General features: G+C 35.6%; 1 protein-coding gene across 2 annotated transcripts in view; it reads left to right on the forward strand.

Annotated features, from left to right (window-relative positions):
• Positions 1-15,822, forward strand: part of MYO9A (myosin IXA) — a 247,613-nt gene that overhangs the window by 191,988 nt on the left and 39,803 nt on the right. For both annotated transcript variants that reach the window (XM_012640651.1, XM_012640652.1), the window contains exons 27-31: positions 4,300-4,412; positions 8,650-8,792; positions 11,426-11,649; positions 12,135-12,251; positions 15,100-15,288. In XM_012640651.1, coding sequence (XP_012496105.1) covers positions 4,300-4,412; positions 8,650-8,792; positions 11,426-11,649; positions 12,135-12,251; positions 15,100-15,288 — 786 coding nt within the window. The remainder of the gene's footprint in view (positions 1-4,299; positions 4,413-8,649; positions 8,793-11,425; positions 11,650-12,134; positions 12,252-15,099; positions 15,289-15,822) is intronic.

Here is a 15,822-nt window from a genome sequence, read left to right on the forward strand (position 1 = left end):
CTCATGGGGCCCAGTGACATTTGTCTTCATTTTAGAGTTAATATTATCTTTTTCTTTTTTTCTTGAGTTCAGCCAATCTCTTTTCATTTCTTTCTGTCTTTTAAATCTGTTTCTAGTTTTTATTTTTGAATTTCTCATTCAGGAGATTTGTCTCATATGTGAGGATATTTAATTCATTTGAGAGTTACTATTTTCTTTGGTGAGGGGGTGGGGTTAATCAATTGAGTTGTTTTGATTCTCATTTTGGTTCTCATTTGATACTCATTTGCTTTGTTTTATTATTGTAGCTTTTTATAGTTTTTGTATATTTTAATTTATTCATTTTGTGTAAGATAGTAAGTTCAAGAACTTCCTCTTTTATCAGTGCAGCAAAGTACAGTTTCTTTAATGAGTGGCCTGGTTTTGTTTTAGTGGTGGTGGAAGCAATATTGTATGTCCTCCAATTTTTTTGCTTCTCTTTTGCCTTGCTGTGTTCTAAATTTCTGCCTTCTGCTTCTTTTTCTCTTGACTACCTGATCTCCAAAGGGCACCTCTCCCTTCCTTTTTACTTCTTTCCCCCAGAAGCTTTAGCTTTAAAAAATGTCACCTTGAATCATATGCATTTTTAAGTCATTTCCCTGAGGTCAGTTCTCTAATCTACAGTAACCTTTTGTATTTTTACAATTAGGGTGGATCTTCTTTTTGTGGCAATGACCTTATATCAATCCTAAGCCCATTGCTAGTTTTACTCTTTTCTCTTTTCCACAATTTTTCTTAGATAGCACTTGTTCTGTGCAAAAGCATGCAGAGGGACTGTGAGAGAGAGTTTGCTGGGATTATTTTTCTGTCTACAGGTAATTTGAAGTTGGGGTGCTTTCTTCTTTCTAGTTATGTTACAAGTGTAAGTTTTATGTAGTTTTATTTTTGTTCCTTTTTTTTTTCTCCTTTCCCTATCATGCTTAGCCAGGATGGCTTTGTATTATTTTTTGAGAATATGTCACTATATTTATTTGTGTTTAGGCAGTGTGCATTAGTTTTAGCTTCCTAGAAGTCATTTTTAAGACACTCTTTTTTTTTTTTTGAGACAGAGTCTCACTCTGTTGCCTGGGCTAGAGTGCCGTGGCATCAGCCTAGCTCACAGCAACCTCAAACTCCTGAGCTCAAGCGATCCTCCTGCCTCAGCCTCCCTAATAGCTGAGACTACAGGCATGCACCACCATGCCCGGCTAATTTTTTCTATATATTTTTAGTTGTTTGGCTAATTTCTTTCTCTATTTTTAGTAGAGACGGGGTCTCGCTCTTGCTAAGGCTGGTCTCGAACTCCTGAGCTCAAATGAGCCTCCCAGAGTGCTAGGATTACAGGCGTGAGCCACCACGCCCCGCCGACACTCTTAATCTATAAATTTCCCTTCCTTCTTTTTTCTTTTTCCATCAAGCAATCTATTTGTTGAGGAAATAGGGTCATTTTTTCTATTAAGTTTCCCACATTTTTGGATTTTATTGATTGTAACCCTGTCTTATTATTTTAAGTGACATTATACCAGTTTACAGGAAATACAGGGTATAAATATCCATATAGATTAGGAGTTTTGATCACATTTGGGTTTAATTTTTTGAGGAAAATGCCTTATAGATGGTAGTATGTCCTGTTGCATCACATTAGGGGCCTTATCTCTCTTTGTGAGGTTTAGATTGATCATAGGGATCACATATTATTGGCCTGATCCTAGATTTATTATTATTATTATTATTGAGGTATATAATGCACACAGTGAAATGCACAGATCTTCAGTGTACAGTTTGACCATTTTTGACATATGTATACAACCACATAACTTACACTCCTGTCAAGATTGCTATAACCTCAAAATTCTTCTCATGTTTCTACTCAACCTTCCCCTTTCAACTCCACCCTCAGAAGCAACCACTCTTCTAGAACTTCTTATAAATGTAATTATATAATATGTGTTCTGTGGTAGGAAGAATTCTAAGGTGGCCTCACAAGATTCCCATTCCTACTGAAAACATACCCTCTCCCAGTTATTTAAGCAGACACTAATCTAAGTTCTGTTGTAGAGGGATTTTGCAGATGTAATTAAGGTTCTATGACCTCATGAAAGCATTTCTCGGCTGGTCAGAAGAGAAAGTCAGAGATTTCTAGCATAGGAAGAATTCCACATGCCTCTTCTGGCTTGAAGATTTCTTTATGTTTACTAACCTTTTATTTTGCAATATCTAATCTGCTGTTAGTCCTATCTAGTATATTTTTCATTTCAGACATTGATATTTTCATTTCTAGAAGTTTGATTTGAGTCTTTTTAATATCTTCCAGTTCTCTCCCTTTTTGAACATATGGAATACAGTTATAATTACTATTTTAATGTCCTTCTGATTCAATAACATTTGTGTCAGTTTTGAGTCAATATAAATGGATTGATTTTTCTTCTCATTATGGGTTATATATTCCTCCTTCTTTGCATGCCCAGTTATATTTTCTATTGGATGCCTGACACTGTGAATTTTGCCTTGTTTAGTGCAGTTTTTGTGGATATTTTTATGTTGAATTAATATTTTTTAGACTATTACTTTCCAATACTGTTCCAGGGCTTTGTTCTGGAAGTAGTTTGATCTTTTCAGGTCTTCCTCAGGTTTGTCAGGCTCAAAAAGTACTCAAGTCTAGGGCTAATTATTCTTGACAATTGAGGCAAGATCTTCTATGTACTTTGCTCAATACCCCGGGAATTATAAAGTTATATGCTCTGGCTCTAGGGCACACGTGCTATTACTGACCTTTTTTTTTTTTTTTTTGGGACAGAGTCTCGCTCTGTTGCCCTGGATAGAGTTGAGTGGTATCATTATAGCCAACTGCAACTTCAAACTCCTGGGCTCAGGCAATCCTCCTGCCTCAGCCTCCCGAGTGGCTGGGACTATAGGTGCACGCCACCATTCCTGGCTAATTTTTCTATTTTTTGTAGACACTGAGTCTCATTCTTCAGGCTGGTCTCCAACTCCTGACCTCAAGAGATCCTCCCAGAGTGCTGGGATTACAGGCATGAGCCACTATGCCTGGCCCTATTACTGACTTTTTGTGAATGATGGGCACTATTACCTTTCATCCTTTCAAGTGGTCTTTTCCCTGATCTTGGGTTGTTTTTTCACACAGAAGTGTTGCTTTGTGCTTAAGCTAAATACTCAATGGGGACCTTCTGTAGAACTCCCAAGTTCATTCTTTGTGCATCTCACTCCTGTCCAGTGCTCTGTCTTTTGGTCTCTAGTCATCTTGGTCACTTTGGACTTTTACCTTCATGTGTTCATCTCAGGGAGTCTGCCAGATTTCACCTGGGTTCTCCCTCTATGTATCACAACCTATAAACTATCTCAAGGCAGTAAGATGGGGCAGGTATAGGACACACTTCCTTTGTTTCCCATCTCTCAAGGATATCTTTTCATTGTCTTGAAAACTGCTGTTCTATATTATTTTCTCTAGTTTTTATTTGCTTCAGGAAAGGGGATAAACCAGATCCCTGTTACTCCATCTTTACCAGAAGCAGAAATCTGTTCTTTAAATTTTAAAAACTCAGAATATTTTCTCTTTCTATTGATAAGGCTATAGTCAGGCAGACCAAAAAACTAAAAAAAGGATATTATACCTATAGAAAAATGAAATAGTAGGAAATGACTTGAATAGGTAACAAGAAATTCTCTCCCCAGAATGGGATTGTCTTTAGAAGGGCACATTGTGAATAAATGGAACAAAAATTACAATTGAAATTCAGGTCCCAGTTTGATAGCTTTGTAAGTTGTTTATAATTTAGAACATTAGTGATAATGGTCCTTTATTCTTTGGTCTTTTGGTTTTTCTCATCTTCATGTGTTCTAGCTCTTTCAAATTCTTGACTGACTAAATAGAAGAAGAATCTGTAATAGCAAGTTAAGCCATAAAAATAATAACCATCTTTTGGGACAAATAAGAGAAGGTAGTGTTCTAGATTTATCAGATCCTGCATCTTTTGTCTGTATCTTTAAATGGTTTTGACTTTTTCTTACCTTTCCACTTGAGATTCTTTGTTAAATTGTCAGAAAATATGAACTGGTGGGCCCTATTTAGCATTTTCATTGACCAAGTCCTCCTCATTTTAGATAACATTAGGAAGTTAATAGAGTTTTCAGTAGGTTTTATTATTTCAGTGAATCTCTGAATAATATGAACATGTTTTATGTATTTTTTAACAGCTCAAATAATTCTATACCCTGTTTTAATTACAGAGCTATCATATGTTTACTTGTTTTTAAAGTTTTTCACATATGTAATTATTACAGACATCACAGCGATTTTCTTCAGTTGATGAACAAGCAAAGCTTCATAAGACTATGTCTCAAGGAGAGATTACGAAGTTGGCAGTGAGACAGAAGGCTTCAGATTTGAATATAAGGTATAAAGTATACACAGAGTTAATGGGTATTATAATTTTATTTAATAATTGACTGTAAAATACTGAGCCTTTTTTGAAAACCATAATTCATAGAGAAACCACTTTTGAAATTAAATTCATTTTCTGATTTTTTAAGAAAAGTTAAGTACCTACTGTTGATAGGCACATAGTAGTTCATATATATATTAAAGGGAGAAAAAAATAATTTCCTCAACTCTTGTAATTTTATAGCTGGGACAAACTCCCACAACAAAAGATAAGATTTAACAAGAGAAAAACAAGTTTATTAACACATGCAATGTATATCATGCAGGAGAAAAGTAACTCAAAGCAATGGTTTAGGAGTCTGGCTTATATATTGTCTTCAACAAATAACAATAAATTTTAGAGAAGCGACAAGACAAAGAAAAGCAGTTTTAGGCTTCCAAAGGTGGGAAAACTGTGAGAAGGTAAATTTATGAGGGAACTAATGGAGTAAAGTTGTCCTCTAGCTGATAAAGGTCTACAGCTGTCACCAGTGAGTAACTTCTATCCTTCCTGGTAGAAAGGGGAGGTAGAACACAAATTTATGTCCTGCTTTTAGGCAAATAGGAGAGGGAAGAGATTTTTTGCATCTATTCTTAATTGCCTTTAGCTTAAAAATATTTATGTCAGGCAGGCATATTTTGAGGTGATACATTCTGGCCCCCATCAGTGTAATAAGCTTTATCTCCCTCTATGCTTAGCAGTATGATTTTGGGGGGTGGTGGGGGGAACCTCTAAATTATTATATGGCTTGTGGTCTTTTGTTGTAAAAGAAGATTAGACAAGATAAGATTGAAAATATGTCCTACCTTTAGACTTGGATTTTATTCTGAGCTAAGTGTTTTAGAAATGGAACTGGAAAGGACTTTCAGGAAATAATTCTATTCTCTTTAAGAGAGCTTGTGGAATTTTTATTTTTCAAATAAATACTTTTGTCTCTTATTATGCTATGTAAGCATTTGGGCCCTCACTAAAAACTTTAATATCATTTTGAAATTTTTCTGGTTCATAACCCTATTGAAGACAACTTTCTTCCTAACTATAGAGGCATAATCCAAGGTAACCAAAATCCAGAGCAGATTATGCTGGAAATCAAATATTGAGAAACATGATATAACATAGTAGAAGAACATATACCTGGAGATAGCAGCTTAAATATATATGTTTAATTTCCACTTCCTCTCCTAAAATTGCTAAAATGAAAAAGAAAACCTACAACATCCTCCACCCCCCCAAAAAAAACCATCAGAAATGGAGACAGCTACAATAAAATTGTGGAATCTCAAAAGTAAATAGACTTTAAATTTTGAATGTCTTCATAGACAAGAGAAAGCTGAATCCTAAACCAGCTCGGTAAAGCTGAGAAAGAAATATCTAGCTGACTAACCCTCCCCAGTCCTATCAGAAAACAAGTTTATTCTCTGGAAAGGATAAAACAGAAGATCTCTGAACTTGGAGTTTACCACATATAGTTGAGGGCTGGGGTACATATTTGGAAGAAGGAGATTTAATGACTCCTTATATACTGAATGTCAAGGTCCCCCAGCTTTTTTCCTTTGCTCAGCTCCTACATTTCCCATATCCTGTAAGCAAGTGGTTCAAAGAGACTTCTGTCCAGCCTTCAAGGAAAAACCTGAAGATATTACTATCAGGAGCTTTCCCTGCAAAATCAACCAGCAAGATAACCCTATAAGAAAGACTATAGTTTAGAAGTCCTACCAGTGCACACTAGGGCCTGGAAGCTGCTTTTTTTAAAATGCTACTTTTAATTTTAAGCAGATATATATAACAGACCTTCTGCATAATAAGTATAATTGTATCTGTGAAACCAAACAGGGTACGTGAGAAACATTCATAATAGAAAGAACTTTTGAAAATTAAAAATATGATAGCATAAAAGAGCAACTCAGAAAAGTTGGAAGAAAAGTCTAGGACATACCTCAGAATGTTGAGCAAAAAGATGAAGAGAGAGGGATTTTAGAGGATCAATTCAGGAGATCCAATGACCCAATGATAGGAGCTCTGGAAAGACAGAATCAAGAAAATAGAGAGGAGCAAATTATTAATAAAGTAATTCAATCAAATTTTACAGAACTGAAGGATATGAATTTCCAGATTGGAAGGGCCCACTGAGTATCTAACATAAAAAGAGTGGATAAAAACAAACCCATACTGAAAGACCTGTCTTTATAAAACAAAAGAGACAAAAGGAATCTCCATTATGACAATGAAAGTAGCTTTTCAGATGTCAGCTGCGAAGCAAGCAATGAGGGAAACTATTCCAGATGGGAGCATCTTAAGAGGCTCTGGGAGAGATTTCTTCAAGAATATGAAACTTATAGAGTATCTAATATGTTTGGACATACTGAGAGGAGATACACACAAACGGGGAAATCCTTGGAGGTGAATTGTATGTAGAAAAATGAGCAAATGACAAATAAAACAATTTTCATGAGCAAATTAAAAAAGAAAACACACACAGGCATGGTGGTTCATGCCTGTAATCCCAGCACTTTGGAAGGCTCAGGCAGGAGGAACACTTGAGGGCAGGAGTTCGAGGCTGTAGTGAGCTATGAGCATCCCGCTGCACTCCAGCCTGGGCAGCAGAGCAAGACCCTGTCTCTACAGAAAAAAAAAAAAATCCTCTAGAATAAAGTAGGTTATTTAGGGAACTACGTGCTGCCTCAACTGTGAGTATTATTTACATAATAAAAATAATTTATAGAATATTACTAAAAGTATATTCTGGATATTGACCTAACTAAAGCTAGACTATAATTCTACTGGGGGCACACATGTGTAGAAGGGATAATACAGGAGTGGTAGAACATGCTTCATCATTATCTGTGGTCATGAGTATGATAGCAATATAAGCATGCTAAATATCAGAAGAATCAATTAAATCATTTAAAAGGATTGCCTCCATGGAGCAGAAAAGGGGATGAGAATGGCAGAAAGATGCTATTGTTTGTAATGTCTTAGAGAACAGTATCTCTTTATAATATATGACTGTATATGTTTAATAACAAGCTTTTTTTTTAAAAAAAAAAAAAAAAGGAAAAAGGAGTATGGGCTTCAAAACCAGGTAGACCTGATTTTAACTTCCATCTCCATTAGCCCTCTGAGACTCATTTTGCTCATGTATAAAGTAAGGATAATAATACCTATTAATCATGGTAGTTGTGAAAATTTGGGAAATCACATGTGAGGCATAGTGTTTGTCACCTAGTAGATGCTCAGATACTTCTTTTTAATTGAGTGAATGAACATACAAATGGACAAATTAATGTGCAAATAAGCCTCCTAGTACAGGATTAGAATATGTAATAGATGGTCAGTAAATGCAAGCTGTTTTTATCTGAAGGTACTTTCCTTGATTTATATGATGAAAGAGTGTATAAGCACTAAGAAGAGGCAATATAGTATAGTAGGTGTGGTTCTCAACTTTGTCACTCATTGGCTGTGTAACCTTGGGAAAGTTACCTGATGTTTAAGTCTCCAGTTTTTTACCTATATAATTTTTATAATAGTTTGTTAAAAGCAAAGTTGTTATAATTACATAAGGTAATCCTATATAAGCACTTAACCCTGTGCCTAGAGAAAGATAAGAGTTCAAGTAAGTAGTGGCTTTTGTTAATTAATGATGTTGATAACTCATGAATATAAAATAGTAGTGGCATTAAAGCTTTTATCATATAATTGTGAGTGAAAAGATTTAAAATTATATGTGCATCATGAATACAGTGACAGAACAATTGGCATGATTGTGGATAAAGACTGGAATGAAATTACAAAAAAAGTAAACTTTCTGTAGAGTAGTAGGATTATTAGTGATTTCTTTAAAAAGTATTTTCTTTGTTGTTAAATTGTGTATATACTAAGTCCAAGCTGGATGGGGGTTAAGAATGAAAAGATACCAGTTTGAGAATTAGAAAACCTGAGTTGGAATCCTAGTTCCACTGCTTTGTAGCTGCTTTACTTTAGGAAATTATTTAATTTTTCTTAGTCTTAGTATTTCTGTATTCAAGATGAGGTAACTGGTCTACCTTCCAGTGAAGTTTAAATGTAAAATTGAAGATTAAATACGGTTAAATTCAAATGTGATGGTTAAATGAGCTAATATACATGAAAGGTGTCTAAAGCTTAAAGTGATATATAAATATTATCACTGGGACATGCTGATTTTCATTTTTGCCTTTATTTTTTTAAACAGACCTCAGAGAGCTAAGATGAGATTCTGGGCCAAAGGGAAGCAAGGAGAGAAGAAGACTACGAGAGTGAAACCTGCCACCCAGTCAGAGGTTTCAGCACTCTTTGCAGGCTCAGATGTGATTCCAGCTCATCACTTTCCAGATGGTAAAAATGGACAAAGGGTGGAGTGTGTCTTCCTAATTTCTGTTTATCATAATTTCTGTTTACTCTTGCTGAAAGTTTGCTATTCCTGTAGTATTCATAATGGCATTCCTGTTGGCTAGATATTCTAATGAGGTAGGACCAGGATTGTTACATTCTTCCTCAACTAAAAATAATGGTAAAGTTACTTTGTACCTATAATAGAAGTTCAAGAAAATGTGTCACAAAACAGTGAAACAACAACCACTTCAAGAATGTTCATGAATTTTAGGTTAGCCTTAGTTTTCTAAATTATAAAAAAAAATGGATCCATTATTCATTCACTTAACAAATAGGTATTATTGATAATAATAACAGCAGCTAATACTTGAATGCTTACTACATACAAGGCACTTTAGTAGGCATGTTATATGTATTAACTTAATTGATCCTCACAACAATTTTTTAAAGTTGGTATGGTTATTATTCCCAATTCATAGATGAGAAAACGCAGACACAGAGAAGTTATTTATTTATACACATATAGTAATTGGAAGAGCTGAGATTTGAATCCACTCAGTCTAGCTCCAGAGGCCACATTCTTAACCACTGTGTTGTATATTATATATCTACTATATGTCACTACCTAGCAGATGCCTGGCACTTTATAATGTAGCTCTTATTTTAACTTTTTGGGCATGAATCATAACATTTGAAAATATCCAACAATTGGTTTATCTATTGAGAAAACTGACCTTTCTAAATGCTAAAATTATTTACTCTCTGAGAATTCCAGTAATCCCAATATTAGAAGATTATGCCTTCTTTCCAAGCCCTTTTCTCAGGCATGTCTGAGAGTTTTCAGCTACTATATAAAGATGCCAGCTATCTTCAACAGGGATATACATTAGAGGTGGGTATATGATAATGTGGGCGAAATACGAACATTGACTAAAATAGAAAGAGGCCCTAGGAAGAAAACTATTATCTCTTAAGGAAGGATAGAGCAGACCCAGTTACAGTAAGTAAGCAAAAACTTTTCGTATCTAGGATAAAATACAAGGACAAGGAGGAAAGATAAACAAACTTCACATAGGAATGGATAGGCTGGAGCAGAGGCACCTGTCAGCTCTGTGTATCAGAGAAAAGAATGGTGGAGAAGTAGTTAGATCCCTGTTTTTGTATCTTTTGGCTTTGTTGCTATCAGGTGACAAACTGATGTGGATAAAAACCAATAATAAATAAAGTGAATACTACACATTCAGTTTAGAAAATTTGGAATTCCTTACCATTATGTTACTAAGGTGACCAATTTCTTTTATCTTGTCTGTTTGACACTGATCTTTCTAATTTTTTCATTTTCCACTACTTCATTCTTTGCTGCTAATTCCCAAGAAAGAAGTGTAAATCTCATTAGTTGAAAATTCATATTAAAGCAGACTTTATTGTGTTTGCTTCATAAGGAGCCATGTATAAAAGTTAGGATAATAAGCTTTTCATTTATATTTGAGTAAAAATTTATTAAGGTAGCCCTTGTTTGTAATGTTAAAATGGGATTATAGATAATTTCTTCAGTAATCATTTCTTTTATTATGACAAAGATACTGACTTTGCTAAATAGATGCTTACATATCTAAGATTGATAATGAAATTAAAATTGGTTGATATCAGTTTAAATATACTTGTGTCCCATAATTTTATATTCTTTATTCTGGTGTCATAGCTGAGATTGGGTTTATCTCAATTCTTGCCTGAGGTGGCATTTAACACGTAGGGGGCTACTTTTTCCCTTTATTGTTAGAGTTAGGTTTTAGGTAGAATTAGAATGTAAGAGGGCAAGGAGCATACATACTGGAGAAACAGCACATGCGAAAATAGAAGAGGCCAACATTCTCATCAAGCTTCACATAGGGCTTTGGCAAATCCAGTGCAGTTCTAAATTGTAGTGGAATCTAATTTATCTGGTGTAAACAGTTGCAGAGAAAAATCGTTGTGCTTCTCAATGTTATATACGCAAAGCCAGTTCATTCCACGAATTCTGTGAGAAATTCAGGCAATTATTTGGGGAATTTATAAGAAAATCCTAAATACTAAAGATACCCAAGCAGAAGTAAGCCAATTGAGTTACTTGGCTCCCTAACAGGTTGCCAGGCTATCATCAGACATTATCACTGAAGCATTCATGACTTTAGACCATAGTAAAGAAATAATAATAATAATTATCAAACTCCACTAGTTTGTTGAACTTGTATATGGCTGAATGTTCTTTCAAACATGTGCAAAGCTGAGACTGGGTTAATACTCAGCATTTAATATGCTAATGTGGTTGCATACTGTCCTTTCTTTTCTTTGGGATTGAGATCTCTGGGATCTCGGTTGATATTCTACAAGGCATTTCCATCCAGGCTTTGAATATCAGACCTAGATAGCATTTCCCTTTGAAAAGTGCTCATTCTTAAATACATTTTCTGTACAGATGTACAATCTGGATTTATTGACTATCTGCCTGACTGCAAGCATTAATGTTATTTTGCTTTTCACGTGTTTGCATATGTTTCCTTCAGTGACTTAATAAAGGAACTTAAAAAGAAGGATGTGAATATTATCAGTATTTCGACTAAATATATCTTTTTTTGGTACTCTGTCTTGAATTGTAGAATTAGCTCAGTATCATCCAACACCTCCTTTGAGCCCAGAACTGCCTGGGAGTTGCCAAAAGGAGTTCAAAGAGAACAAAGAGCCTTCTCCAAAGGCTAAACGCAAGCGAAATGTGAAGATCAGCAATGTGGCTTTGGATTCTGTGCATTGGCAAAATGACTCTGTCCAGATCATAGCAAGTGCCAGTGATTTGAAAAGCATGGATGAATTTCTTCTGAAAAAGGTATTCTTTGTTTGCTGAGTTAGGCCTCAGAACAGCTTTGGCTATGGAATGGTTGTAAATATCAGGATATGCCCTCTAAAGATCAAGGTTACGTATGTTTCACTAAGTTTTATGGTCTGCTCTTTACCAGAAAGGGGCAAATAATAGGATATGCATTAGTCAAACTGGTAGACAGAATTTAATTGACTTTTATTTTACTATAATTGTTACATTACATTTCATATGTGGTGAGGCTTGTTATTACACACTGGAGTTTTTCTGGTAACAGAACTATAGAATTATACAATGTTAGAACGGACCTTAGAAGTCATCTAGTAGTAATAATAGTTTGACTTTCTAGTCATGCTTTTACCTGGGTCCCATAATAGCCAGTAGCTTAACACTTTCAGGACAGTCATTTTTTAGGAGACAGTACATGTCCAATGTTGCATTCACCTCTCTTCAATTAGTTGATTATTTACAAAAACTCTTTTTGTGGTCCCCAGATGAATGACTTAGATAATGAAGACAGCAAGAAAGATACACTAGTGGATGTTGTATTTAAAAAAGCCCTGAAAGAATTTCGGCAGAATATCTTCAGCTCTTATTCATCTGCATTGGCGGTAAGTTGGACTTTGTTAGGACGTATTCAGTAGTTCAACACATGAAAATTGGAAGATAAGACAGAGGCCATGTTCACCTAGGGACTTTTCCAGTTCCTTGTTTTTATTTTAGGGATAAGTAAGGAAAAACATACTGAATGACCTCAGATTAATAGGTTTCTTGAATTTACTAGAACAGCTTTTCCCCCTCTTACGGGGTTGTTGTTTTTTTTTTTTTTTTTTTTGAGACAAAGTCTTGCTCTGTTACCTGGGCTAGAGTGCCGTGGCGTCAGCCTAGCTCACAGCAACCTCTAACTCCTGGGCTCAAGCAATCCTTCTCCCTCAGCCTCCTGAGTAGCTGGGACTACAGGCATGTACCACCATGCCCGGCTAATTTTTTCTATATATTTTTAGTTGTCCAGATAATTTCTTTCTATTTTTAGTAAAGAAGGGGTCTCGCTCTTGCTCAGGCTGGTCTTGAACTCCTGACCTTGAACGATCCTCCTGCCTCGGCCTCCCAGAGTGCTAGGATTACAGGCATGAGCCACCACTCCCGGCCCTCTTTTTTTCTTTTTCTTTTTTCTGAGACAAGATCTTATTCTGTTGCCTGGGCTAGAGTGCAGCAGCATCATGATAGCTCATGACAACCTCAAACTCCTGGGCTCAAGTGATCCTCCTGCCTCAGCCTCCCAAGTAGCTGGGTATACCACCACACCCAGCTAATTTTTAAATTTTTTGTAGAGGCAGGGTCTCACTATGTTGCTCAGGCCCGCCTTGAACTACTGACCTCAAGTGATCCTTGAGCCTTGGCCTCCCAGAGTGCTGGGATTACAGGTGTGGGCCATCATGCTGAGCTATTTTTTCATCTTCTTAAGATATTGATTTCAGATATCCTGGGTATGATTCTATTTTACTCATTGACTCTTTGGTATTTCGACTTCTCATAATCCTTTTAGCTCTGTGGCCAAGCTATAATTTCTAATTCTCCTGTATATGGAATGTATTATATGATTTCTTTCAGCAGAATTAGGGCAGTTTATGGTCACTGATTTCTGCATGTCAGTTTATATCACTTTCAAATTTACCTTATACAGTACTTTCACATGATATTGGTCATGTTTTCGAAAATTTATTTTTGGTACTAAAGTATATAATAAGTAATGCTTTGGTCTGTAGAATCATTATTAATACTTATAAATTGCCATATTTATTCCATAAAATAATTCATATTTTATTGGTTTACCTTTGTTTAAGCTCTAATTTGCTATGAAAAGAGAAAAACTTTCACATATGCTATACTTTTGTATTTTTCTCAGCATATGTTTTATATATATATATTTTATGTGTTTTGCTATTTAAAAACATAAACCATACAGTCTGAGAGAGCAGGAATTTCAAGACTATGATAAAGAAGTAATCAGTTTATGAGAAATTACTAGTTATGAGGAGGGACAAAGTTGTACCCATTTTTCTAATTCTGCCCAGCCACTTCACACTCTCATCTCTTTTACTACTTCATTACCTGTATTTCCTAGATCAGGGAATTGGGGCTATTGAATGCTCCAGTATACTTTGAATCACATAGGAAGAGTCAAGATTAAGAAGCAAAGCTTGCCCAGGCACAGTGGCTTATGCCTGTAATCCTAACACTCGGGGAGGCCCAGACGGGAGGATCATTTGAGGTCAGGAATTCAAGACCAGCCTGAGCAAGAGCGAGACCCCATCTCTACCAAAAATACAAAAACTTAGCTGGGTGGTGTGGTGGCTCGTGCCTGTAGTCCCAGCTACTTGGAGGCTGAGGCAGGAAGATTGCTTGAGCTCAGGAGTTTGACTTTGCAGTGAGCTATGATGACGCCACTGCACTCTACCTGGGTTGAGAGAGCAAGACTCTGTTCAAAAAAAAGAAAGAAAGAAAAAGAAGCAGAGCGTAATAGTAGTTTTCTAACCCTGGATCAAAAAAGTCCAACATCTGAATTTGAAGAGGTAAAAGAAAAATAAATTCTAAATATATGTAATACTTTTTGATCACCTAAGAGCTCTAGTTTTCTTTCTTATAAAGATTCCAGATCTCATTTAAATAAAAGGAATTCTATTTAGATTCCTTTGCAAGTAACATGATGTTACTCTAGGCATGTCACTCTAATAAATTAAAATAAAGAAGGTTACCTAATATATCATTAGGCAAAGATCCACATATTCATTCTTTCAGTTTTAGAGTAGAACTATCTAAATAAGGTTCATTTCTGGAGAGGTAAGTAATTAAGAGGATTCCAAATAATCTTTATAGCTACATAAAATTAAAAAGCCAGACTTAAGGGAGAAATTCCCAGGAGTTCCTCAAATCATTACATTGTTTAAACTGTTAGGTCTTTTACTAAAATTTAGCAGGTTTTATTTTGCATCCATTTCATATTAGAGTGGGAGTTTATAAATACCACGGACCTCATCAGCATACTCATTAGAAGCTTTATCAGAATCCTAATCTTTTTTTTTTTGGAGGCAGGGTCTCACACTGTTGCCCAGGCTAGAGTGCAGTGGTGTTGTCATAGCTCACTGCAACTGAAAGCTCTTGAGCTTAAGTGATCCTCCTGCCTCAGCCTCCTGAGTAGCTGGGACTACAGGCACACACCACCATGCTTGGCTAATTTTTGTATTTTTTACAGAGATGGGATCTCGCTCTTGTTCAGGCTGGTCTGAAACTCCTGACCTCAAGCAATCCTCCCACCTTAGCCTCCCAAAGTGCTGGGATTATAGGCATGAGCAGGATGCTAATTTTTATTCTAAGTACAACTCAATACAAGTTTAATCCATCTTCTATATTTAAAGAATTCCTTCGTAAAACCTTACTTTTTTTCGCATTACTTACCAGATGGATGATGCAGAAAGCATACGGTATAAAGACCTCTACGCGCTATTTGAACAGATTCTGGAAAAGACCATGAGGCTTGAGCAGCGCGACTGGGGAGAATCTCCAGTGAGGGTTTGGGTCAACACTTTTAAAGTGTTTTTAGATGAATATATGAATGAATTCAAGACTTCAGATTGCACAGCCACAAAGGTAAATGTGATGTATCTTGATTTCTAAAAGGAATCAGTTGTGAATTGTTTTTAAGAGTCTGTTGGAGACATCTGGTATTTGAGAAAAACATTACAGAGAACATGTCAACTTAGTACTTCTTTAGATCCTCCAAACTCCATTCTGTCTTATAAGTTCATCAGACTGTATTTTCTAAACCCTCTGTAGTAAATATAGTCTTCACTGAGTTAAAATATAATGTTGTGCCCTCAAAATTATACTCTCAGCTTTAACAGGGGTCTTGAATTTCCTTCTAGTGGCCTTTATATAAGGAGCCATAAATTACATTTCCTCTTGAAAATGTGTTTTCACAGGAAAATGTGTTTTAAGATACATGTTTCAGGAAATCCACGTAATAGTAATAATAATATTTATTTTTGAATGCCTGTTATGCCCTGAGAATTGTATGAGGTGCTGGACATTTTATTTAATTCTCACTTCAGCCCTATTGAATAACTATTACAAAATCTATATTAGAGAACAGATAGCAGACTTAGACAAAGTTATCAATGTGTT

Source organism: Propithecus coquereli, unplaced genomic scaffold, assembly GCF_000956105.1.
Source record: "Propithecus coquereli isolate 6110/MARCELLA unplaced genomic scaffold, Pcoq_1.0 Scaffold155, whole genome shotgun sequence".
Taxonomy (NCBI): domain Eukaryota; kingdom Metazoa; phylum Chordata; class Mammalia; order Primates; family Indriidae; genus Propithecus; species Propithecus coquereli.